General features: G+C 33.7%; 1 protein-coding gene and 1 long non-coding RNA gene across 10 annotated transcripts; both read left to right on the top strand.

The window, feature by feature from the left end:
• Sytbeta (Synaptotagmin beta) lies at positions 1-27,335 on the top strand. Of its 9 annotated transcripts, none has more exons than XM_071795366.1 (10): positions 1-189; positions 6,255-6,566; positions 20,532-20,586; positions 21,087-21,315; positions 21,517-21,753; positions 22,228-22,326; positions 22,474-22,747; positions 22,882-23,115; positions 23,465-23,632; positions 23,747-27,335. In XM_071795366.1, the coding sequence occupies exons 2-10, from the start codon at positions 6,297-6,299 to the stop codon at positions 23,918-23,920; spliced, it is 1,740 nt and encodes a 579-aa protein (XP_071651467.1). In that variant the 5' UTR covers positions 1-189; positions 6,255-6,296; the 3' UTR covers positions 23,921-27,335. The 9 variants fall into 9 exon arrangements, with proteins under 9 accessions (XP_071651467.1, XP_071651461.1, XP_071651476.1 ...); XM_071795360.1 differs by lacking the exon at positions 1-189 and adding an exon at positions 242-1,259; XM_071795375.1 differs by lacking the exons at positions 1-189; positions 6,255-6,566 and adding exons at positions 10,592-10,981; positions 12,960-13,408.
• LOC139823163 (uncharacterized) lies at positions 13,418-16,719 on the top strand. Its single transcript, XR_011734718.1, has 2 exons — positions 13,418-16,427; positions 16,507-16,719. It is a non-coding gene; the product is annotated as an uncharacterized lncRNA (long non-coding RNA).
• Positions 27,336-27,511: the final 176 nt, after the last annotated feature.

Below are 27,511 nucleotides of genomic sequence, written 5' to 3' on the forward strand. Positions count from 1 at the left end.
ATCTTATTGCATATGTATGGTAAGAGTCGAAGTCGGAAGTATATAAATAGACACACATCGTGCTAACCGGGCCGGGGGATGAAGACGGAGGACGAAGTACGGATGACGGATGACGGAGACTGATGAAGACGGTGCGCGAGAACGTGCAACGTGATGGTGAGCGGGGTGGAGGAGATCAAGCCGGTCAAGGTGATTTAATCATTATTATTGTTAAAAATAAGCTGTAGGATTTCAATATTTTTTTTCGCACATTTGGTCGAAGGGACAATCTATATGTACGTCGTAGTATGTACGTCGACAAAAGACAGAGCTTATATGATTGTTGACTGTTACTGATAAAATGCTTCACCGGCTGATAAGTCTCTTCTGATAAAACTGAATATCAGCGAGATATGTGGGTGGACTGCCACCTGACGTCCTGACATTTTTTTTCTCTCTGACATGTACATACCTCATATGCTTCTTCCCACGTTCCTTATTCTTCTTTCCTATTTCTCCTTTTTATCTTTTGTATCTCTCGTTTGCGATCAGCATTGTATGTATTTTCTTGTCTTGTTTTCTTTTCATTTTATCTCTCTGTCCCTTTTCCTTTCTCTCCTGTTGGTTGTTCTCCCTCTGACCTCACCGTGTCAACCTTAGCTTTCTATCTCAAGCTTTCTATCTCTATCTGATTCCTTCTTTTCCATCTATCTTACTTTATTTTTTCCATTCCCCTTCTCCTTCCCTCCCTATCTCTCTCATCCTTTGCTCTCCGATATTTCTCCCTTCCCTCCCTCCATCTCACACCCTCTATCTTCCCAACAGCTAAACCCGTTACCCCGTTAGGGAGAGGAAGGTTCAGTTCAGTCGTTGACGCGCCGTGAAACCAGCAACAACCATATGAGTTGACATTATCAATTTTAAAAATAAAATACATAAATAACATTAGCAAATTTTTCTGATCTCGATAATTACATTGTTATTGACGTGTTTATCATGATTAACGATGGAATAATCGTTTTAATTGCGTCAAGTTAAATTAAGATTGCTACAGAAACGATAAAAATTGTAATCAATATTTTGCAGACAGTATTGAAATGTAAAAGCTATAATAATTCAAGTGTTCAATTGCGTTAGTAGCCGGACGGACCAAATTGCCGATACGTCTACTGAACGGTCGGACTAAATTATTTACTTCTACTGAAAACTTCTTCACTTATCATTTTTGGCGAGTCGCCCATAGTCTTGTTTACTGCTGAATTTTACATTCTATCACGAAGGTAAGAAAATATAGTCACAATAATATCTATACATTATTAATCCATTGTAACATATTTACACAATTTTAATGTTAATATTTTTATTTTTGAAATTTTCTTTAGATTGATATACAAAAACTTTTTATACATCTATATATAAAATATAAAATAAATTAATATATTGTACTAGTTTGAAAAAAATGATATAATATAAGAACAATTTAATAATACGTTTTAAAATTCTACATATTGTAATAAATATATATACAACTTTGTTTTTAATAAATTATTAGATGTTTTCGTGTTATTTGATTATATTAGCAGAGGAGAAATATTATTTTATTAAATTCTACAATTTCTCAGTTAAATCACAGTTTTGCAGCTTTGCAGTTAAATTTTAAAACAATGCGATATAGTCGTATGAGCCAATAATGCAGTCAAATTGCGGATCGATCGTTACCCGTTACCAATTTGTTGAAAGATTAGCCGAGTCGAGATTTTGATAACGTGATTACGTTGCGAAAAATTTCGCAATGTATCGAGATTAGAACAAATTTTAATAAATAATTGTAAAATATTAATCAACAATATATATTAATCAACAAGCTGCTGCACAAGTGATTAATATTTTATATCCGGATGACAATAACGGTACAATATGCAGAAATGTCGCGCAGTTATTAGATCGGATAATCGATCAGTCTATATAATGTCTAGAAAGAGTACAATGCACGATATTATAAAAGATGCATAAAAGCATCCGTTGCAATAATTTATTCAGAATAGATAGAAGGTATCAATTAATATAAAATTCTACATTTTTCACAATGTTAGTGTAATTATTAAATCTTTGAAAAATAATTTATAATTTTCATATTTATCTTACATATCTGAATATATTTTATACGCTATTATAAGGATTTTGTTCTAACGTAAAGAGTATTTAATAACCAAATAAATGAAATAAAAAATCAAGCTCTTCATTATGTATAATTACGAGAAAATCTGTAGACGATAATTAATCCTATTAGCATAAATATCTGTCATGTCAGACGTATTACGTATATATTATTCCCATCTTTTCATCGTGTCATTAAGGTCGTGATGCTTTCTCAAGCGGATTTTAACACGATAATTATACTTAACAATTTACCTAGAGACACTTAGGTTCGTTACGAAGTTGCCCTAGAATATCAATTATTTTAGTCTAGCATTCAAGAGAACCCAGGTCAATTTGAACCGCGTCAAAGTATAAAGATTTCGGGTTATGAACGTTGTGAAATGTATGGAAATTGTTTAAGTATTCCTTTTAAGAAGATCATTAAAAATAAGTTATATTAGCATCGCAATCGGGGTCATGAAGCCGCGTAATTTCGCCGCGGCATTCCCTAACACAGAATTTCATCGCATCACGTGTGATGTGTACACGCGCGCACATTTCATACAATGGCATCAATCCCTCAATGCTACAATGCGTCCTTTCGGTACATATCCTCGGATATTCCCGCATGAGAACCGAAGTAAAGAACAATAACAAAATCCGATTATATCCGATGTATTGTCATGTTAATGCTGTGAATATCCATTAATCGTAACGTAACGTCTTGTGTGTAAATTCCTGAAGGAATCTATTACATCTCTTGTATAGTAATTTAAAGAGCCATTTGTCTTACTCGCGTGGAAAGGCGAAAGGTCATAAAATCGTACTGCTGTATGCATGGCTGCTAGTTTTCTGCCATGCAAATGTTTACCTTTTCCCCTGGTTAAATCCCGAGTATGTCATTGCCACATCATGATGACAGACCACGAGAAGAAACGTTATTTTTTTCAATTTAATTCTTGATTTGTTTTGTTTGTATTTTTGCATCGGGCAACGTAATTTACTCATACGTCTCGTATTTCTAAACTTTATAGCAGTATAAAATATAAAATATTAAATTATTAAATTTTTAGTCTTTATCTGTTTACTTAAAATAAATGTAATTTTTTATATAATACGTATTTCTTTATTTCATGCATTTTAATATAATTTATCTTAAAATAATAAAATTGGAGAATTCACGCATCTTCCATATAAATCTTAAAAACAGATTGGAAATATAATACAATGTGGAAGAAAAATTGTGCCTTTTTATTTTTCTGTCTGCTGAGAAGGATAAGGTCTGTGTCACTGTGTATCTGACAGTCACTTCGCGAAATATTATTGTAACAAATTCTGGCGTCCTCTGTTTGTGACTTTCTCGCAAAGTCGCACAAATCAATATTTTCATCTGTAGCTCTTCTATGTAAAATACATGGTTTGATCATGGCGTTTATGCGCTGGTTTACTATTGTTAACATTACAATAGTTTGCAATCTGTTATCTTTTTTAATGTGATCTAGATAATGAGAGTTCCACTATCTACTATAATAATTTAAAAGAGAATATTATATATCTTCTTGGAAGATAGGTTTTTAAACAATTTAGAAAAGTGATTCGTATTATTTGCTATTTGTATAATATAAGAAAGGTTTTTATATACTTTTTTGCAGTCTACTAATTGCTTCACACAAAACAGCTTTTGGTTACTGTATAACTCGTGACAGGAATTTAAATTGCAAAGAGACTGTTCTAAAATTTAAAATTTCCAAAGTCGAGGTACGTGACTGCACCATTTTCACCCTTGTCGTCGGATAATCCGAGACAGTCGTAATTTGCGTTTCACGGTATCCGGCTTGATACGATGTTGCTGTTTACTCAGAAACTCACTCATTATTATTCAAGAATCGCAGTCCACAATGTGCCACTCACGCCTACGTATCTGTTGTCAAGGCGCTACAAAATCCGAGTAAATTAAAAAAAATATATAAACATTGCATTAAATATTGTTTAGATTTACCAAAAGAAAAATATTACTTAAAGCTAATGAAATTACGTGGGAATATTTTTCGTCGATAAAAGCAACGACTAAATTATTTTGTCATTAATTTCGAATTTTTTAAATTAAGTATGAACTATTATGAGTCTAAAATCGTATTTTTTTCTTTTTAAAAAAGAATTCTTGCGATTCGCTAAATGTGTGTGTGTGTGTTTGTGTTTTAAATTACATTATAATTGCTGATTGGATTAGTGTAACTGCGACAAAGAAATTTTTTTCTTCTTTTGAAATAGGCTTCAGACAGCATATATTTTGCTTAAAGAGATTCTAAGAATCGTGACCACGCTAAAAGTTTGTATATTGACTTTATAAATACTTGTGACATAGTTTGATAAAATATTCATAGATTCTCGCGTACCCCGTTTACGCATTAACATGAAGCGAGACATGGTGCAAACCACAAATTCTAAAACAAGCTTCATTCATGATCACATTATTAAATTTTGCGAGTTTCTAATGGAGTAGGGAGTATAGGGTACATTTGATGCGATTACGTTCACGCGCATCTACGACTATAAACTCATCTAATGTGTTGCATAGTCGGCCAATTTTCAGACAAAATCCGAAATTCGAAATTATGCCCCTAAGCGTAAAACATACATCGGGAGAACAGAATTGCCCAAGATATATTTTGCATATTACACGCGTATTTATGGCGATGAAATATATAATTAACGATCAATCACTGTACGTCTGCAACCCTCGAGCAATCTGTGACCTAAAAGGTCAGCCAACGTACGTTTAATAAAAAAAATATTCTGTTCGGTGCACACATCACGTCACGTTATTCCCCTTAGGAATATTTCTCGCAGAGGAATCCATTACACGTTATCGAAGTTAAAAAATTGGAGAAATCACGAAAAATGCAGAGAGATGTGTCGCGCGAGAATATTTAAATTTTCGGAAATCTCTTGTTGCGTGAGTTTTGGTATGTTCAAAACAAATTGAATGGCTTTATTATTTTCACGAAGTAAGACAATGACAATAGAGATGAATCAATGAGCTATCGTTATAGCAGACGATTATAACTAAAAATCTCCTTGTATTAAATGACTTGTACAAATTAAATATTTATTCATATAATTATTCATATTTCCAACAAAAATAGGTAAAGCGTACAATTTTTATATGTAGTTGTAAAGTGTGAAACTCTGTTAAGGAATAGATAGGACGAGAGTTATGGTACAGAGCTAGGAAGTAATTCATTACCTACACATGTGCTAATTGCAATTAGATACTTTTGTATGGGATATGTCTGATAAACAAAGAACACGTTGCAATTGCAGTGTGAGTATCTTGATCAAGATAAATTCGTATCTTGATATTTAAATGCGAACTTTAATCGTGACTGCAAGTAGTTTTAACAGTTCAGTTCGTGTCACGTTCTTCCTGTTTCTATAATTTTTGCCTTTTCGATTTAGAGTTAATTCGATTTCTGACCTCAATTAAACTATATAGTTATCAATCATCAATTTTACTCACGGCTCATGGCAACGCCATTATCGATAATTTCTAATTAAAACCGTAGTTCAATTAACCGCTGCGGATTAGCCAGTGTAATTTGTTCCAATAAACATTATTTATTTCTTTCTATCCTCTGGTCTTTATCTATCAATATTTGATTACCATCGTACAGTTAATTTATTTAAGAGGAGTCAATAAATTTAATTGTTTGACACGATGAGTTTCATACACAAACCATCCACTGTGGTTAACACGGTTATCGTTTTATCTTGTCTGCTAAAAGCATTTCATTTTATAATTCATTAAAAATAAATTAATTTAATGAAATATAATTTTTTATGTGTATTTTATGTGTGATGATATTTTACAAGATTAAAACAACATAAAAAATTCCAAAAGAATTAAGTTTTCATGTTGCACACAATACACATATAATTTTCTCTAGGTTATGAGCAAAACAACGGATGTTTTGTGAAACAAAAAAAAAACAAAAATTTAACAAACACATTTAAAGGCTTCTAATAAAAGACGTGTAAAAAATTAAAAGATTTTTAAATACTTACGCGATATAATATAGACATTTGTCTTTGATTCAGATTTTTCGACGAAACACTGACACGTATTTCATTTATAGATTAAGCAACGAATACTCCATCTCACATAATACGAAAGAAGAATGATGGTTTCATCCGCAATATTCGGAGCAGCTGCTGGCACGGGATTAGCCTTAGTGGTGGCCATGACGATCGTAGTTTATCGTTACTATGCCGTGAAGCGAAAGGGGAAATGGAATTGGAGCAATCTGGATCGATGGCCGGATCCACCAAATATTAGGAGCAACAACAACGATCAGCCTCATCATCATCACTGCCACGCAGCGTCGACGTCACAAGTGCTCGACTGCTGGAGGAAGCCGCAAAAGAATTACTACGCTGTACAAACCGGGGTTAGTAGTTAGTCATTTGTTCGCTATTGATTAACCACGTATGATAATGGCTGATAACAGCCATCCATTATGATTCTTCTTTTTACGTTACTAAAAAAACGTAACCTTTTATGTAACTCCAAATTTCATTAGATAATCTTTCTTTGAAATTTCTATTATTTTTTTGTATTCTATTACAATTACTAAAGCAATTAAAATTTTTTCAACAACGTGAAAGAAATAATAAGAAATTGCACACAATGTTCAATAAAGGCGCTATGATTTGAATATCAAAGGATGAACATTATTGTCACTCGATTACGCAACTCTTTTCCATCTATATATTTTTATCTTTGACTCATTTAACATGCTCGTTCTATATCTTCTTTTCTATCATTTACCGAAAATTATTAACATATTTATTAAATAAAATATAACAATTTCAAGCTGCAAATTTTTTATAAGATAAATATTAATAAGTCACTTAAAGATATCTTTTATTGATTTGTTTGAAATTTAAGAATGCATTTTTAATATGTATATACTATAATAGCACATATTGTCGCTTTCGTGTTTGCTAACAATTATTATTGATCTATCCGTTATTGCAAGCATTTGTCGGTAATTTCGAGAGAGAGAGAGAGACTCAAACAGAATAATTTATTATTTATAATAAATACTATATTATGTATTATTATTTATTATATAATCAAGTTTATTATACATACGCCAGAACTTAGCAGCATATTAAAAGAATAGGATTTCATCAGTTATAATATCACCTTCTTCAATAATGAATTGTTTCTTTGGTATTTTTGACAGTGTCAATGAATAAATTATAAATTATGTATTAAAGGTAGAATTAAAGGCACAGATATTATACAAATATAAATATTTCTTTATATTAACTAAATCCACCTATCCATCGTAATGTGTCGCAAGCCATATTTCTGAAAATAATATCCGTCGGAAAATAATATAATGGTTACGTTTACGTAACTCCAACGCTGCAGCGCTGTATCGATCGAAATTCTTATAGATTCAACGTTCTTGTTCGGTATAGAAAGCTCTTTATGATTATGTATACGTGGAGACAAGATAAGCGAGATAACAAATTTATTAATCCCATCCTCATTTTGTTTATGACATTATCTGCACATTTATGATGGTGAGAATTATATCGTGCGTTCGCGTAAATGAGTCACGGTGCGTCTCGCTCCGCGCGTATACTTGGCGCGAGACACTGCCGTGTCTCTTGATATTTGCTTGATTAATTTTTACATAAATGTATGTAATACATAATTGTCTTTGTTTGCCCTAACTGATTGCTTTTACATTTTGCCTGTTTGTATCTACAGCTTGAGTTTCGCGAAAAGTATACCAAAAAAATATAAGTCACATCAATCAAGTTAAACTTCAGCATTACATCAGCACTGTTTACGTCGTATCTGTTTCCGTACCCGTATACCTATTATAAGAAGATTATTTCTTCCTGACATATATATACTTAACAAAACCGTGAAAACAGAAATGTATTACTTAAATTCTTTTTGATAAATAACAATTACTAAAATCCATTAATTAAGCTCAAATAAATGACTAATTTTTTTTCTATACGTAGATATATTAAATATTAAATTTATCAAAATTATCCTACAGATACAATTAGATATTTAATAAAATTTTTATTTTTATTTTACTGAAAAAAGTAATATATGGTGTTGCATATATTCTTGTTATATATAGATATATATATTTTTTATATGTTATATTATAGTATCCTTTGGATATGTGCGAGTCATCTTGTCGTCCTTGTCGACATAAGGCAACATATAAAACGTTATCCTGTTGTACAGGATCAAACATAGTAAAGTTCTATCCTTATCGACCTTTGGCTAACAGAAACGTCTTACCGACACAGTTTCATATTTTACCTGCAGTTATAAATTACTGCTAAGTTCTGGTGTATATATGATAAACTTGAGTATATAATAAATAATAATACATAATATGGTATTTATTATAAATAATAAATTATTCTGTTTGAGTCTCTCTCTCTCTCTCTCTCTCTCTCTCTCTCTCTCTCTCTCTCGAAATTAAATACAAGTTTAACTTGTGAACTTGTATTTAATTTCGAAATATATAGTATATTCAATTGTTTCATAATTTTTTAAAACTTGGAGGATATTAAATTCTTAAGTAAAGAAAATATAAATCTACATACATACATTAATTTTTTTCAATTCTTAAAAAAGTTGTTGAGAGCATTAAATTTAAATTCGTTTGGTTTATTTTTGCGTAAAAATGAACAAAATGTTTCATTGTCTAATTTTCTGGTCAAATCAATTTGGAAAATTGTAAACTTCTATTTTATGCAAAGTGTATTGAAGGTATACTGTAATTAGGTTAATGTACCGTATACTCCGTTATATTGAAGACGCGAAATTACTATAGTTTTTCCGAGACTTAAGTAAATTTAAATATTGCCATCATTATAGCAATCTCATTTTGTTAGAAGGCATTTCAAACAAATTGTTACATATTGTGCAGTTACAACGATAACGTTTCGTTAATGAGCAGCGAATTTTTATAAAAGAAAGAAATCTCTAAATAAACACCGTTTATTTAATAAACGTGATGTTATTTAAATCAACAAAGTAGTAATATAAATTTGTCGTTCAAATGTCACTGCATTTGTGAGAAAAATAGTTCAAGAAAAACAACTCACTCGTCTACAATCAATAACGTAGTTTGCATGCCTACTTGCTTATATCCATTGTCATGATCGCAAAGAGGTTGAAATATACATCGGCGGAAAGAGAGAGAGAGAGAGAGAGAGAGAGAGAGAGAGAGAGAGAAAGAGTATAACAGATTAAAAATTTTATTAGATAGTGTGTTCTGATTGAAGTATATGATTCATAATATAGATCGTCCTCGTCTAACGAATCCTTATACGATAGAACGAGGGTAAAACAATTTTACAGTTCAAGAGCGGATGTATAGTCCGTGTACTGTGTATAAGAGTTGCACAGTTCTTCCGAGTCCCATCTTTTGTAAATTAAATTAAAAAGTATTGTTTACTTTAAACTTTAATTCTCATTGGTAAAATAAATTTAACTGTTAATATGTCTGGTTAATATGTCTAGACGTTAATGGTTACGGAATTATTATTTGAGAACTTCTTAGCAAATTGAGCTATAGAAGATCTTTGCTAATCGTTAAGTAAACCGTGAACTAAAATTTGAAGACTTTATTTAAACAGGAATCTAATTTAACAGAAGAGAGAATAATTTGTTGTTGAAAAATATGAAGATTCTAATTTTTAAACAAATGTAGAATTTGTACGATGACTTTCGAGAACCCGCATGTAACGCTTATATTAAATTTTCTTTTGTTTTTTTATTCAATGTTTGTCATTAAATGTTTACAATTAAATATTCGTTATTTGCCGCACGCCGATCGATCTTTTTGCAAAAATTCAGGGAAATATTGTAAATTGACAATTTTTTTTCGTTGTTATTTCCTTTCTAATCTTACCAACTTATTGTTAGTAAACACAGGTACATATACAATTAAAAAAAACAAAACTTTATTATTGATATATTTCAAGATAATTATGGGAAGAAATCTTTTTTTAGGCACAATGCTATCGCACGTTATCTGAGTGTAAACGAATAATAATTAACATATCTATTCAACGCTATTAATTTATATTAAGATATATCGTCGCAGTAAGCATCGTTGAAACGAAAGTAGAACCAATTCTCCTCCCCAAAATCGTTGTCGTCCCTGTGTAACCTGTTGCGGCGCACGCACCCTTTCCTGTCTCACTTTCGTGCCCGATATCCATCTTCTCTTCCGTCTTCCGTCGTTCCCTAGTTAAGGACATCTCTCTCTCCCTTTCCTCTCTCTCTCTCTCTCTCTCTCTCTCTCTCTCTCTCTCTCTCTCTCTCTCTCTCTCTCTTTCTCTACAACCTTCGGTGGCGGAACCGGCCGCCCACCACCCTCCAGCCACCAGCTACGCTCAGCGGCGAATCGTCGTTTTCTGGTGGTGCACGACGAGCCCTGGCACTGGTCGGGCGCGTATAAAGTCAGTCGGGCTAGCCCAGTATCGCGGCACGGTGATACCCGGTGACACACATCCATGTCAGGTCGTGATAGACGCACCGAGAACGGGATCGAAAGTCGACGAAAAGTATCCCGTATTTTCATAGAGTGCTCGAATGAAATTAATCTTGTGACTGTGGGTGATAATCGTACTGATCGCGACGCTCATTAAACAGTTAGTATACCGTGAGCCTAATGAGAGAGTACCTATATAAAGAATACAATTAATCATTATTGCGTGTCGTGAAACCGAGGCTGTCCGCTTGTTGCTACTACTTGGGCGACCGACGACGAATTGGGTCAGCGTGGCGTCTAAGTAGTTGTAATCCGTAACTGTTCAGACATTCATCTCGTCCTTAATGGAGAAAGATAAAATAAGCAGTTGTGACGTAAAATTAATTGAATCGGGTCACGGATAGAGTAATGTAATGAGCTGCGGTCGTACACGACCGCTGAACCGTAATGAAATCAGACGTCCCTCTATTCTGCTTTATACGCGATTAACGTGGAAAGTGGCGATTCTCGAGAGCGAAAAACGAAGCGGAGTTTTATTGAACAAGATAAATTTGTAGAAAGTAGGGCAAAATGCGGATAGCTGCAAGAAAAGGATTATAATCCTTGAGAGACTTAAGTCCAAGCCAGATAACGCGGTAATATAATTTTGAGGAACCTTAGTAGAGAGATACGTCAATCAGAATAAATATCGATTTTAATTGACGTTTAGATCAGCACCTCCTACTCTTTTTTCGTGGTGTTTATTGAAAATCGATCTAGAATGTTCTTTTTTGATTAAACGCTTTATAGCGCAATGAGACTCTCGTGACACTTATGTAAATCTAACAATCGTCCTGACATTCTACTAATCTAAAAAATTAAGATAGCACAAGAAAGTTCTAATATAATGTTCATGATTCTTCAAAACGTGTGATGGTCAAAGATAAAAAAAAAAAAACAAATTCTGGATAAACTAGATAATTTGAATAATTTGATTACATGTTGACAGTTTAGAAATAACGACGGTAATTTTTACATAGAAAAATTTGACGTGCCACTCTTGAACTAAATTCTACGATATGTAATGCGAATTATGTAAAATTAATTATTCGACTTTTTAAAACATACTGTGTTCAATAAATATTGTGCTACAGAATTATCATTATTATACTAATATATCGTTCCAGCAATCTATTGATCTTTACTCAATATCAAAGCAGTAGTTGTTTCTTATATTATAATTTATGTAATTTTAGTGGCATACCAATCATTTAAATTTTTAAAAATTTATCACCTAAATGTATAATTGTAATCTACTTTAAATAATCTAATATTTTTCTTAAACCTAATATATTATAAAAAAGCATGAACCTGTATTTTTATAACAATGTAAATTTTTTCATCGCTCTGATTTTAGAAATCAGAGAAAAATTCGAATTTTTAATCGTACAATAAACGCGCGTATAATCTCGATTGGTGATGAGAGTGCGCTATCGGGGCTATATCCGAATCGGTTTAGGTAAAGTGACGAGCTGTAATTAATCGGCCACAAATGTACGGCAATATCGTAACGCGACTGATTGATTTAACGAAAGCGAATTACGTCCTAGGCAAATGCATCTTTACTTCAAATGATACGTAATTAATATCACGAGCTTTATTGACGTTGGATATGCAGTCATATCCAATGCAACAATAACAAATTACGCGATATTGAAAATACTATCCGTCGAAATGAGATTATTTAAGTTAATAATTGATAGAATCAAACATCACAAATTCTGGTAACAGGTATCGGATCAGATATTTAATTATTTTCTACTTTCAATGGCTTATTTTTATTTTTGATCAATTTAGTCTATTTCGTATACTTTCCTTCAGTATATACATATGTACATATATACATATATATATACAGTACGCTTGTAATATTTATGCTATTATAATAAAAGCTTCTCATTAATAGCATTAACTAAAAGCTTTTATACTATTAACTGATGTGAAAATTTATTCCTGTTAATAGTCAAGCGAGTAAATAAATATTGATTTTTATCGCAGGACACAGAGATTCGCACGCGACTTTCTGTGAAATTGTTATTCCACGTCGAGACGAATTCGAAACTCCAATCGCTCGAGGAAACGCGCCACTTTCCAAATATTCCGTATGCGAATGTAAACTTTAACGTTTGCTCGAGAGTCGCGCCAGGTACTCCAGAATTGATTGTTAAAGCAGTAGATTCGCGTCGGACGTCCAAGTGTTTAACGCGCGCGAGCGGCGTTAAACTTTTGACGGCAAACGTTTCACGATTGCAGGCACAAAAGCGGTAAAGGGTTACGCTAGATCATCCGAGTCACCGGCATCCTTTTGCTAATTATCTCGGATGAGTCTCTGTTATTAAAGTCGCGCGCATTGCCGAGGAAACAGTAGACTCGATTGTCACGAGAGCGGAGGCTCGTCTCGCGACTTTCCAACTCGGACAGTTGTTTTGCACGCGTTCGTCAAAGTGCCGGACAAATTGTCAGAGGTTCTGGGCGATGTCCTGGAGTTATGCGGAGGCGGAGGCGGTGGCGGTGGCGGTGCGGCAACCGGAGACAAGAACATGTCGAACAACCCGTCGGGTGGAAGCGCGGCTACTAGGATCGGCGCAGTGACAGGAGTAGCGATAATCAAGGGTAGATGGGCCCAAAGAGGCACGAGATCGCCTCTCTCTTCCGTCGCTAATACCGATAGTGCCGACAGTACAACTTCGACCAGTTCGGAGGTACAACTATATATATATTTCACAATTGTATATATAAAATGTTAAACAGTTGCAGCTAATGACTTGGTACTTGTAATAGAAGATTTTGTATATTTTATATTTTGTATTTTTCATCAATTTTTTTCCCGGGGTAGATATATTTTTTTTCTATTTCGTGCGAAATACATTTTCACATATTTATGTATGTGTGGTCCTTGCTCTAAATAAAATCTTTATTTATTATACCTTTAACAAAATTAAAACTGGAAATTAAATCGAAAGATATCTTGACCAATTTCAAATATCCAGAGACATCCAGAAGATTTTCGAAAGCATCTAAAAAATTTAGCTATTGTCTTTGAAGATTTTGCTGAGGATAGAAATCTGATAGAAAAATACCTCGGATTATTCGCGAAAACTTTAGACGTACGCGCGATAGTGCTATGTACTTTCAACACCTCGGAAATCTGGATGCACTTGTTGCGTCCGTTCTAGCGTGGGCTTCTCTCTTTGTTATACGCGTGTGACTTCCCTCACCGCATTCTCTGGCTTGCGTGTCGCGACCATTTTACGTTGCACGTGCAACTAATCTCGAACGACGGATTTAATTATAATTATTTTCTATCTTCCAAGCAATGATATTTCTGTGGTATGCAATTTTATGATAATTCTCTTGCAAAAACATGTAATTTTTGCGATATTTAAAGAATTTTTTGGAATTTATACAAAATTGCGAAATAAAGTCCTCAAGTAAAATAAAAGTTACGTAAGTTTATATTGATGTTCATGTAATGGAATCACTATAAGTAAATTGAGTTTTGGAGCTCATCATAGAAAGAGTTGACTGTTATATCCACCGATTCAGCGTCGGCGTCGTCCTAGAAACGCTCACTTGTTAATAGAATAAAGTATAGAGGATTTGAATCGATAGCCGATTGCGCCATCGCGACAATTAATTGAATGGAAATTAAGTTTATCGCGCATAGACGTCGTCTATCGTTACCTATTGTTATCCGCTAAATAATAAATATCAATTGTGTATCTTTTAAATTTGTTAAAAACAAATCAGAACATAAAAACTTAAAAGTATTCTATTCTACGTATTACTAACACATGCAAATATGTTTAAATCAGAGATGTTATGTAATAAAGATATTATTGTCTAAATAATATAAATTACTGATTATTTAATAATTTGATATCGAGTATACAACTTTAAATATAGTCGTATATAAAAATAATTATGATTCAATTTCTTAACAAATGCTGTACAATATAATATAATATAATATAATAAAGGACTTTTATCTCAGGGGCGTATAATTCGTTATATAGACGAACGTATATAGTCGAAACTCAAATTTATTCGTTACTGCATCTTATCAAATCTTTATTATTATCATCTTTTTTCGATTATCGATTATTGTCGTCCTGCGTAGCAAACTTTTACAGAGCATGTACATACAACTCTGACGTAAAAGTTAATTAAAATTCAACAAATACAGCTAATTTTACAGCGCAAAACGACGTCTGCCACGTTCCGGATCAATGCCTTTCAGTTGACAAGGAACGAGGAGTGGTTAATTGATATTGGAACAGCTATGACAGCTATACACGATCATTCGTGATCGAGATATCGTCACAGACTGACATGCGTCCAATTTCTAAAACTCTTGACAAATCACGTCAAACTTGCGATATTATAATATACATATGTTGCAAATCTGACAATAAAATATTCGACTAAATCTATACATTATTCTAAATTGTAATTGCTTTGAAAATCTTATACAATGTGGATCAATAGTAAAAATTTTATTGAAAGACTCTATTGTATTATTATTTTAAAATAGTAATATTTTTCTCCCAGTAGGGGTATTTAAGAATATTTTTATTTTTTTAAATTATTAATTATTCGTTTATTTCTGACTTACATTTACCTAAATTTTTCTACTTGCAAATAATATATTTTATTACAGTTGAGTTTTATTTCAATATAATACAATGCATTATTATCGGAAAGTCGAAGAACTTAATAATTATATCCTAAATCTAAGAACATTGTTTTTCCATAAACTATACTTTACTATGAACTGTATCTCGTTGCTTGCTTCATGTAAAAGATTAAACTTTTGTGTAAAAAAGTTGTAATTCCATCTTTGTTATCAAGTCTCGGATAACTTCATTTCGTAGTCTCGCGCGTTCCGAGAAATTTCACAATAATCAAGCGTGAACTTGATGCAAAATAAAAGAAGCTATTTGTAATTGCGGATCGTAACTGAGCGCATCTCCATCCCAATAGAAACGCTGCTTCCGACGCACCTAAGTACAGAGAATACGTTCTCCGACATAATCATATAATATTTTTAGCGCATTATAGCGCTATTCTCTCCAAGTATGAGATACATGTGTGGTATTTTCAAAATGTGAAGGAAGACAGCGTGTGTGCATACGTGTACCTATAATTTACCACCGAGGCACTAATATAAACTCTGCACGGCCACAATGCTACTTACTCCAAAGTACTATTTTCTTCATAGAAGAATTATAAAAAATTTCACATGCAGGTTTATATACTTTTGTTTATGTTTATGTTACTGCGCATTAAAATCATCCCTTGTAATAAAATAGCTAATTTTGCTTTGCATGAAATACTTATTACTGTAGACAGAAAATAAACGTAACGCTTTTAATATCTCTTTGTTGCATAAAATATTGCACTTATCGCTTAGTTTTGTTCTAAATCTGTTCGTTATAACTTATATCGGCCTTTCGGGCAAAGTTTAATTTAATTTTATTTTATATAGAAATCAATGTTTGATGTTGAAATAACAATAACGGAAAGAAAACGTTTCTAAACGATACAACAACCACGTAAATAGAATTTAGTCTTCTTAAAGAAATGCGATTTTTATTCGAGATGGTCTTTTAAGGATAGTTTTCAGATGGCGGAAATAATCGAATGGTTCCTTTGATGTTTCGAAGCATTCTCCATAAGCCCTTGATAAGGACGAACCTTTGAATTATGAAGCCAAGGAGGGTAGGGAAGAGAGGGGGAGAGAGAGAGAGAGAGAGATGGAGGTAGAGAGAGACTCAAAGATACCAACTTCGTGTTTCAGCATCGTGATAAGAGGGTAGGTGGCAGTTACGGGGTGAGGTCGCTGGAAGCTGCCTTTGACGGGTCGATACTTGAAGCAGAGCACGGAACGGAATACACGGTTCCGCCCATCGAGTCGAAACATCAAAATTGCCATCGTTTTCCTATCTGCGATATTATCTCATCGATTGAGATTTATGTTCACAAAAATATATACCAACAATTAACATAAGTATTTAAGTGTTTGTGATGTGCAAGCGTGCTAACTGACGAAACCTTCTGTATAAAATTTAGCAGAGCAATACCATTGCTTGTGTATCGGACGTTATTTGATGTCTGACAAATTAGACACAATCTTTATACTTCTAACTAGAGGCTTGTAAATGATAAACAAAGGTATATACGAAATCGGTACTATCAATACAGAGACTAACAGCTGTTTATCACGATTTGAAATGTTAATTTTCCTTTTTGCTTAAAATGATTATATTTTTATTATTTCTTGTATTTAAGTAAACTACAGGAAATTCTGGATAATATATTTTACGTATGTCACATAATATCGCGTAATCTAAAATTCAGCTTAAATGTGCATTTGTTTCTTTCCTTCGGAGGCAATAAAATTGTTACAATTTTTTATGTTGAACATTTAATTAAGCAATAAAATACAAAAATTACATGCATTATAGATCTCGATTAAATATCAAAGCGATCAGGATTAAAAAACAAAAATGCAAACGACTTAATTAAAATTATATAGTAATAATCATAGTGATAGATCTTTTCGTGCGAATCAAAGCTGTCTCGATAACACGGCGTGCGCATGCGGAAAAGCGCAAAACTACGAATTATTAACGACATTAAAAATTCATATATGCACGTGATACAAGAATTTTTTTCTTTTTTTCTCTCTGCGAAACTTATTTTATTACGACGTAGCGTCCACTTTAATTTTACCCCGCGGCAGAAAAATTAACTTGCTTTATCATGCAAATTTTGTCCGACACAGCGATGACCGGTACGTAGCGTACTGGAACGAAGTTCCTGGTAGTAGATAAAACATTTCACGTCTGGAATGACGTCCCATATAAGCCGCGAACGCAGAATATTCGAGGACGTACGACGAGCTCGCACGGAGTGCGGCAGGTAAAATATGTTCACTTAGAAAATGTACCGTCATCGACCATGCATAATAAATATCGGTGGCAGAATTTAGTATAGTCACCGTTAAACCTAGGCGTTAGAATAGAAGCGACACAACAAGCGATATAAAACGTGGAAACATTAAATTTAAATCTATGGACTTTTTATTATATAAATATATTATATTATTATATTATTATATTATAAAATCAAAATTAGTTGTGAATAATTAAAGTTATCTACTGTTGAATATTTCAGAATATAATGCAAACTAAAGCATTGCACATATAAAAAGACGCCTTTTCAAAACATAATATTTTGGTAATAGATTTTGCTTGCAGTCAGTTCCATTTAAAATTATATTGGTTGTACATAAAACTAGAATTGTTTTTAACATCCAAATTTTATCAAGTTTTTATAATCGCATTAGATATAAAAACGAAAAGTTACTTTTCGCGTTCTATTACATTTGTCTATTACATTATGTCGCTGTAGTCTAAAAACTGAATTTGTATTTTTAAGATTTTTTTCTTTTTCTTTTTTTATGATCATAAAGAAACGAAGAATTCTTATAAGAATTATGTATTCGAGTCCTTGTTCCGTGTATAAATGTACAATATAATTAGGGACAATAATACAATATTCATGTGTAGCTTATTGAATGTGCAATGTGAGTGACACATTGCAGTTAATTATTAAATATATATCCATATGTTCATAAACTAATTGTAAGATGTACATATGCATATAGAAATTTTTATCTTGACCTTTACGTTTCATGGTTGTATCACAATTTTTCACTCTAGATTTTCTCAGAAGTATAAGTCACGGTTAAAATTAGCAAACACATTTATAACTTATTCTGCGTTTATTTTCAACATTTTTGACAGAAAATATTTAAAATGTTAGATATTCATGTAGGTTACAGTTTTAAGAATTTCTCAACTTAAATAAAACGTTTTTTATTCAAAATGTACATCGATAATCGAGTTATAGAAGCAACTCTGCCTAATATATTTTATCCATTTAATCACGTCCGTTGCTAGAAAACTAAAAAGCTTAACTTTGTCACATGAGTCCATGAGTGAAACAGTCACCGCGCCGAACAAATATTATTACAACAATAAGCTGAAACTCCTGAAACAAGCGATCTTTAATTAAAGCGCTAACTCCGCCGACAAGTAAAGCAACAGAATACGAATCACGTATTCACCAAGTTACGATTAAATCGTTGAAATGCATGCTGCATTTGCTTTCACGGAGAAAAGTTGCACGCACACACGTGTGCGCACGCACGCAAGTGATACCTGCAGTAGAGGAAAATATCGACATAATTCTCTGCAGCAGTAAAGCCAGAAACGGCAGAAATAAAGAATGACTAAAACAAAGGGTAATTAATGTCTCGTATCCCTGGCAATGCCGGGGAATACATTGATACGCGCAATACGCGCATACACGTCGATATACGAAACCGTTGGTATATATTATAAATTAATTAATGTGTTATTTACTGAGAAATTTTGAATACAAGTATCAGTAATATTCTTTATGTTATGGAATCATCAGTGACGTAAAATTTGCTCTGTGTGTCAGAGTTTACATTATTTACACTATTATATTTATGAGAATCTGATTGTAAATATAAGTTGCAATCACTTAAAAGAGAATTATTGAAAAGATAGTATATTCCCTTCTCTACTCGGCGAGAGCTGCTTTTCCGCAATTACGTTCCATGTAATACAAATTTGACAAATATGCAATTAGATGATTTTATTTTACAAAATAAAAATATTGTGAGAAAACACTTAAACTTTCTATTTCTCATTTAACCGTATATATCATTTCTCTCACATTTTTCTTTTTCTATATATAAATTTTTATGTTCTCAATAAATATTATCATCTCATACATTGCCTATGACACGTGTCATTCATAATAAACATCATAATGATACATTAATATATAGAAAAATAAATATCAAGTTTATTTCCGCAACGATATGATTATTTTATGATATAAACAGGTATGGAGTAAAGATATTTCGCGCAAATAAATTCCAGCAGAATTTCTCATCCGAGAAAAATATTAGAAATTTCTTATCGAGAAATTCTCCAATGCAAAATTGGAGCGAGAGTCACGCGTCACGCACAGCTGTACGCGTTGCCGCATACACTTAATAAAAAAAATTTTTTTTTTACGGGGGGAAATCCGCACGGATACTCCCTCCCCCGGGGCGGGGAGGGCGGTTATGTGGGACTCCAACCCACTAAAAACCCCCCGGTTGTCCCTCTCGGCACGTTTTACCTGACGGTGGGGGGGCAGCGGGAAACGCACTGATTCATCTGTCACCCCTCCCCCGTGCCATGCCCAGTTTTCCGGGCATCTCTAACTTGTGGCAGATGAGGGGGACAACGTCCCCATCCTCCACCCCTCCCTCCGGGATTGTTTAGCGCACGGGTGCACGGCAGTTCCCGACCGCACACCCGCCCCCGGGGCGAGAGGGGGGAAGGAGTGTGTCACTGTGCCAGACTAGAGTCAAGCTCAACAGGGTCGCTTCTTTTCCCGCTAATTTTTCCAAGCCCTTTCCCTTGGCAGTGGTTTCGCTAAACGACAGGTTCCCTCCCCCCTCTTAGAGCTCTTAGAGCCCAACTCCTCGCGATTCCGAAACCGGGCGACAGCCGCGGTGCTCCCACCTTTAAGGGGTGGGGAGCGGGCCTCGAACCACGAGGGTCGTAAGGCCCGCGGCAACCACGGTGCCCCTGGCGGATTGATAATTAAAAATCTATCCGGCGAATATTTAACAAGTATGAAGCACGTTCGGATTGAATAAACCCGACGAGCTTCCTATCGAGTTACTGTTGGTATATTAAAGAGAATTCTAATTGTCCTAATTTTCTATTTCAGGAATTTAACGTTGCGAAGGAGCAACACGCGGTACAACCTTCGGTAACCGAATCGGGTAATTATGAGTGCTTTTAATGGGATTCTTAACGCAAATATTAATATTAATCGGAGTTATGCGTAATTTAAATGACTCTTTTTCCACATCCCTTCAATACGATTCCTAGAAAATTATATGCAATATATTGCTTATGAGAAATATACGATAGTTAAATCTTTAAAGAAGACAATCAAGTGCGGTTGAAGCTCAATTGATTTTAATCAATGCCTGTGAAGATGGTTTATAAATATTTCTGTCTGCACCAACGCAAAAACAAGCATTTAAGGTTTTTAATTCCCGACGATTTTTAATGCAGTATACAGTATTTCGCGTTTTGTTTCTATATATATCGATGTGCGCTCGATGCATCGTTTATTTTCACGGACGGAACTCGATTACCGAAGAAATTTGTAAACCATCGTCGTGCATAATTGAAATGCTCTCGAAAGCTATCTTCTAGTTATTACGATGATAATTTTTCATCCCGCTTAATTTTATGTAATACGTTTTCCCCGAAGGCTTACCCCATCAGAGTCGCAGTTATCCAGGCGGGGGCGGAAGTGGCAGTCGAACGTTGGCTAGAAATTCATCCGTTAGCTCGCAGAGCTCGGTGGAAGGTGCATCTTGTTCTTCGAATCATCGAGGATCATCGCCTCAAATTAGAGCATTCGGTCCGGACGGGCGACATCATGCTCGACATGATCCTCTACACGCTGCTTCTTCGTATCCACCTAGCAGAAGCTCGAGGTCAGTATATATAGTAAAATACAATACATTTTATTACTATTTAATGTAAATGTGAATATCTAAAAATGAATATAATATTATAGCTCTTTCTCTTTAAGTTTCGGTGAATGGTATTTATTAACTTTGCGTAAAGTTATAAACACAATAAAAATGTATTGCTGCGTAACATACGTGGACGTATAGTTTGGAAATATCCCACAGATCTCCTTCACCAGCTCGTGCGGCGTCCTTGGATGCACGTTGTGCAAGTCCTGCCAGTTACACGGGCAGCTTGCATAGTGGAAATGCGTCGCCCTCACAAACCTCTTTGTCGTCCGTAGCAACGGGTGTAAGTTCCACTTGCGGGTGTTCGCCGATGAATGCCGTTCAAAGTACTTCCAGACAGACCAGTCGTTGCTTATCGCCCCTTCTCATCCCACCGCCACGTGCTTCCATAAGGTAAATAACAGAATTCTCATAAACGTGATGAATATATATTCTTCATGAAAAATCTTCATGAAAATGTGAAGAACGTCATTTCTGTGTAGAATGACATAATAAAATTCAGGTAAACGCGCGCGCTTGACGAAAATGTCAAGAGAGAGATTATTTCTATAAACGTATTAATAATAATATTATTATTATTATAGAACAAATTATATAATATATTTCATCAATATGTTAATATGTTAATTAATTCTTTTCTCTATAAATTAATCTCTAAATAAATATTCTGATATAATATTAACTTTCAGAATTTCTGTCTGTAATATTATGAGTGAGGCATTAATTATTAGAGAGAGAGGTCGCACGCGGATTTGTCTTGGATAATTATTAAAATTTTATCGAATCCTCTTATCAATATATAAAGTATATTTTGAGCATAAATTTGAAAATGTGATATAAAATGCTTATTTCTCTGCGATCTATTAGCAGCGACAGTGGTCCCATACCACCTGCTTCTCCACTTGGTTCTTTACAACCGGATCTTTATCAAAGACGTGACGGTCCTGTCTTTCTCAGCGCTCGCAGGTACATAATATAAAACTTGGCTTATAAAACTTTCCTGATGATCTTAAACTGCTTTCTCTCGCTATATGCAAAAAGTACTTGATTATCGCTAAAGATATTACATATAAAGATACGTCTGAACTAATCGCGATACTTGCGTAACCGCAGGACAGGAAAACATTTGGGCAGGCTTCATCTGCGCTTGAGATATGACTTTGATAAATCGGATTTGGATGTGCACTTGATCGAGGCACATGATCTCGCAGGCAGCGATCAGGGCGGTTTCAACGATCCCTACGTCAAGTTGACTCTCAGCCCGGAAGTGGACAGCAGGAAAAGACAAACGCAGATCCACCGGAACGATCCGAATCCGTTTTTCGATCAGCATTTCAAATTTCCCGTCAGCTACGAAGAGCTGCAGGAGAAAACTCTAGTTTTACAGGCAATTACATATCGTAGAAAATCGTATCGAATGATTCGTAGGATAGAATATAGTAGTAGTAGTAGTAGTAAAACACATTCCTAATTTAATCGAAATCGCTGGAATAATAACGTAACGTTATGATGCAATATTAGGTATTCGATTATGATCGTTTCTCGAGGAACGATGTGGTGGGTTCGGTAAGAGTGGCCATGGACAGCCTCGAATTGGTCTCTTCCACTTCCTCGGTAGAAGTTTGGGGTGAAATAGCGAGGGAACGCAAACCGCCGGAAGAGATTCAAGAGGTTTTGATTTCATTGTCTTACTTACCGAGTGCCGAAAGGCTCACGGTTCTTATGATGAAAGCTAGAAATCTGTTTCCCCAACAGGTAGGATATGCATATATAATATATACGCATGTAATAAGCCGATTATTTATATTAATTTGTATCGATATCGATATAAATACAAATAAAAGGTTTATTTTTCCTTCAATTGCGCATCGCCTTTTGTTTTAAAAATGAGAGTGGCCTTCGATTTACTTGTTTTTCACTAGTAGGAATATTTCTATCCTCTTTATTAGTAAATAAGACATATATATTTCTTAAAGTGTACGTACTTTCTAATTTCCTCTGCATTTATTATCTTTTACAAAAAAAAGTTTGTTTTGTTTATATCGCTAATTATTTAATAATTAACTTAAACAGTAAACTTCTGAATAATATATATGTAATGCAGGATAAGGAGACATTGGATCCGTTCGCGAAAGTTAGTCTTCTCTGTGGAGAAAGAAGAGTAAAAAAGAAGAAGAAAACGGCAGTTAGGAGGGCAACGACAAATCCCGTTTGGAACGAGGCGATGTCGTTTAATATACCTGCTTCATCACTCGCATCATCGGCTATAGAGGTATATACAACAGTATATCGGTATATTTTAAAAGAATTGCACAAATAGCAGATGACAATATGTAGATTAAAAATAAAAAAAAAATAATTAATTAATTAATTACGTCTGTGTAAGATATGCGTGCTGGACTCGAGCAGCGAGTTGATCGGCGGAAATGCCATCATCGGATCCTGCATCATTGGACCTGCCACAGGTGCGGACAGCGGTAACAGTCAAGGACGAGAACACTGGCTTCAAATGACGCAGTCACCGAGGAAGCAAATCGCTGAATGGCACACGCTACACTAGTTCGATCGTCGTTACGATCTAGCCGTTTGATCGCCCGAATAATTCGCGTCCTTGATCAAAGGAAATACAATCTATCGTCGTGTAACGAATAGTCGTAACGAATAGTCGAATGACCATATACATACATACGAAACGTATAGCGATATTATATGTAAAATGGCAAAAAATAACATGTATTTCTCCATCGTCTTAACAAAAAAAGACAAAAAAAAAAAGAACAAAAAATCCAATGACCCGCTAAGAAATCGTTCTTCTGCACTTTTATAGATATATATTAATGATCGTTAAAGATCCATATAACATTTCGTTGCATCGAATGTCGATGCGCGAAGAGAAAAAAGTAAGAAAGAAAAGTAATGATGAATATTCTTCGTATATCCATGCACTAACAGGCACTACGCACTTGTATTTTCGTTCATTGCACAACACTTTGCGCTACAGGCATGATCCAACTGTGCATTTCTTAATTTTGGATATCTGAACAATTTAGAGATGTAGTTTTAAATTAACATTGATGCATTAATACAAATTCTCCAAAGTTACAATGAAGGAAACGTAATCCAAGCTGTGAAGCAAAAGCAGAGACAGATCTCATGTTTCGCTTAACAGATCAATAATTAAACGTACAAACTAATATTTTAAGATATGTCACAACTCGAGAAGACAATTATCAAGTCCGAGTTGATGAAATCCGTTGTCTTGACTAAGAAGCTACTTTCTCTCAGGTTTATCTCGTATTTCTCTTATAATTATGCTTCTTCTTCCTCCTCCTCCTCCACCTCCTCCTCTTCGAGAAAAAAGAAAAATACATACATACATCGGGAGTCTATTATAAGTCTGTCATTGTGTGACAAATGTGGCCTAGAAAAGTAATTAAAGTATGCCGTGTCTATAGCTTGCAAGCTAATCGAAAAGGCCTAATATCTCCGCGAATGAACATGCTAATCGCAACAGCGTATTGACTGTGTCGTTATCGCTGTGTATTTTGTCGAATGTGTAATTCATATGCTAAATAAATTGAAACATAATGTGTGTGTAAAGGAAGCAAGTACGAGACGTCTTTCGTTCAGTATCAAACGTAATTAAAACAATGGGCAATAAAATATTGATTTGTCATCCGCATTGATCTTTTTCTCGTCAACGATGTCTCTACAAGCATATGTATGTACTTACTTTTTTACTGAGCAAAAATGAAAAATTTAAGCCTGATTTTTACATGAGTCGAGTATTACACAAACGCGATATCGTATCCGACTAAAAACTCACCATATCATACTGATAATTTATGCTTTCATTATCGAATCCATTTCTTCTGATTTTAAATGTCGAAAAATAATAAGCTTGCCGGTTACCAAAGATTTAATTGTATATATGTACGTTAATTGTCATCGTTATGTTTAGGTGTCAGCAATTTGTCAAATTGCGTTGTAATAACCCATTGTTGGAAAGAAAGAAGTAAATGTTAATGAGCGTTAAGTATATCTAAAATAAATATTATAATCAATAAGACTAAATACATATAAAATACATGTAAAGAGATAAATCTTTAAAGATCTCTCTGGATGAGAAGAAACGTTTCCATCACATGGAAACGTAGTCCGAATTGTACGCTTAAAACACACACATATATATATGTTATATATATATATATATATATATATATATATATATATGTGCGTGCGTGTGCGTGATGTGTGTATGTGAGAAATATATATAGTAGAATTAGAAATATCTTATGCAGCTGCAATTGTAAAGATGGACATTAGTAATAGAGATGATTTTCTACAACAAATCTCGAATCAAGGTTTCTCGAATTCTCTCCTTAAAAGTTGAAAAAGTTTTTATTATTAAATAATTAATAATAAAAATAAAGCTTACATGTTTAGAAAACAAAGATCAATTATAATCGTATTGTTAGTTAATTTACAAAATAATTTTAAAACATAAAATATTGTATATTATTTGAAATGTATAAGGAACAGCTGCGGAATCATCTCTCGCGAGTGTTCTGTGAATAAAACCAAAATAAAATAGGAAAAGGGCAAATCGATTCAAACGATAAGAATGAAATGTTTACTTTGAAATCAATTTTGATAAGATAATTAAGAAATTAAGTATATAAAATATTTTTAATGTTTTAGCGGTTCTACGAGTCAAGTATTATTTATGAAGCATTCGTATAATTTTCCGTCAAATATTGTCCACTATTACTAATCTCTATTTTTTCAGCTGCGCTATATTAATATAAATATACACTTGACAAATGTTCTTATATGTTTACCAGTTTACCGTCGTACAATCATCCTGAGTGTCTGCTAAAATGTATAACTTTCGATATTACTATATTTTACCATATCGATGAAAAGTTCTTTATAAAAGCATACTTACACAAGTTCTCGTTATATAAGAGAAGCTCAATTTTTTTCAAAGCTTTGGTCAAATTATATATTTATACATATAATAAAAAATTAACTCGACTTGTTTAACGTGTACACTAAAAATTCAACTGTTCACCCATAAAAAACTGATGTAACATCGGTTATTTCACAGAGCCAACACGAGTTGTTATATTTTTTATGAACTTATTTTTATGAATAAAAGAAAACTCGTTATGGTTCTTTGATCAATAGGAATGACTATTGATGGACCTGAATTTGCCTTGCATTATACGGTATACCAACAAGAGCCTCACTTAATATCTTAATTAACAAAAGATCTAAAAAGTAAAAAAGGTCACGTTCGTCCTGCCAATAAAGGATAAGGAAGAGCATTTTATCTTACTTGTCGAGATTTGTAAGTAAAGCGGAAGGAACATTGTTTCGAAGAGTTTTTGAAGATGTCCCCCATGTCCGTACAGTGTAAAGAGTAAATAATGTATTCTAAATGTAATGTGTAATCAATATTTTCTTGTAATGTAACTCTCGATTCAATCATAACTTCTTTCAAAATAAAGATTAACTTATTTACATCAGAAATCCGATGTATTTTATCTGAAGTTGCGAAGTGAATTTATACTATAGATTTGGAATCAGTCGCAGAAGCATATGTACGCACATTTCCTTATTTAAATCGCTCAGAGATATAAAGAGTGTCCTGACTATACTTCCAAGCATTAAGCATTGGATAACTTATTGAAAATGTTAGATTTGCTAATTGCGTACTCGCAGATGTAAGGGAATTCTGTTGAATAGCGCGATGTGTATCTATTTATATGTATATACTTCCGACTTCGACTCTTACCATACATATGCAATAAGATGCGCGTACAGTGAGAGCTTGTACGAAAAAGTTTTTTTCATATTATAATATTGGCAGAACAATATCAAAGTATACGTTAAATTTAGCAAACTTATCAAAATAAATTTTCATGGTGTTGTATTTATCGCATAGCACAACATATACATTTTAATACAAACTAGCGTGTTAATCTTTAATTATGGATTATCTTGTTTACGACGTAGCTCTTTTCGCAACAATTTTCTCTAAGCGATCATTGAATCGCAGCAATATAGAATTAATATAAAAATAGAGTATAAAAATACATGAGCGATAAATATAAGAATCTCTCGTTATTCTTACACTTTATTATTT

Source organism: Temnothorax longispinosus, chromosome 1 (assembly GCF_030848805.1).
Source record: "Temnothorax longispinosus isolate EJ_2023e chromosome 1, Tlon_JGU_v1, whole genome shotgun sequence".
NCBI lineage: Eukaryota > Metazoa > Arthropoda > Insecta > Hymenoptera > Formicidae > Temnothorax > Temnothorax longispinosus.

Coding starts and splice junctions, on each gene's coding strand:
- Sytbeta (XM_071795366.1), top strand. CDS start 6,297: ATGATGGTTTCATCCGCAATATTCGGAGCAGCTGCTGGCACGGGATTA. Junction 21,316..21,516: donor CCACCTAGCAGAAGCTCGAG/GTCAGTATATAT, acceptor AATATCCCACAG/ATCTCCTTCACCAGCTCGTG. Junction 22,748..22,881: donor AGAAAACTCTAGTTTTACAG/GCAATTACATAT, acceptor ATGCAATATTAG/GTATTCGATTATGATCGTTT.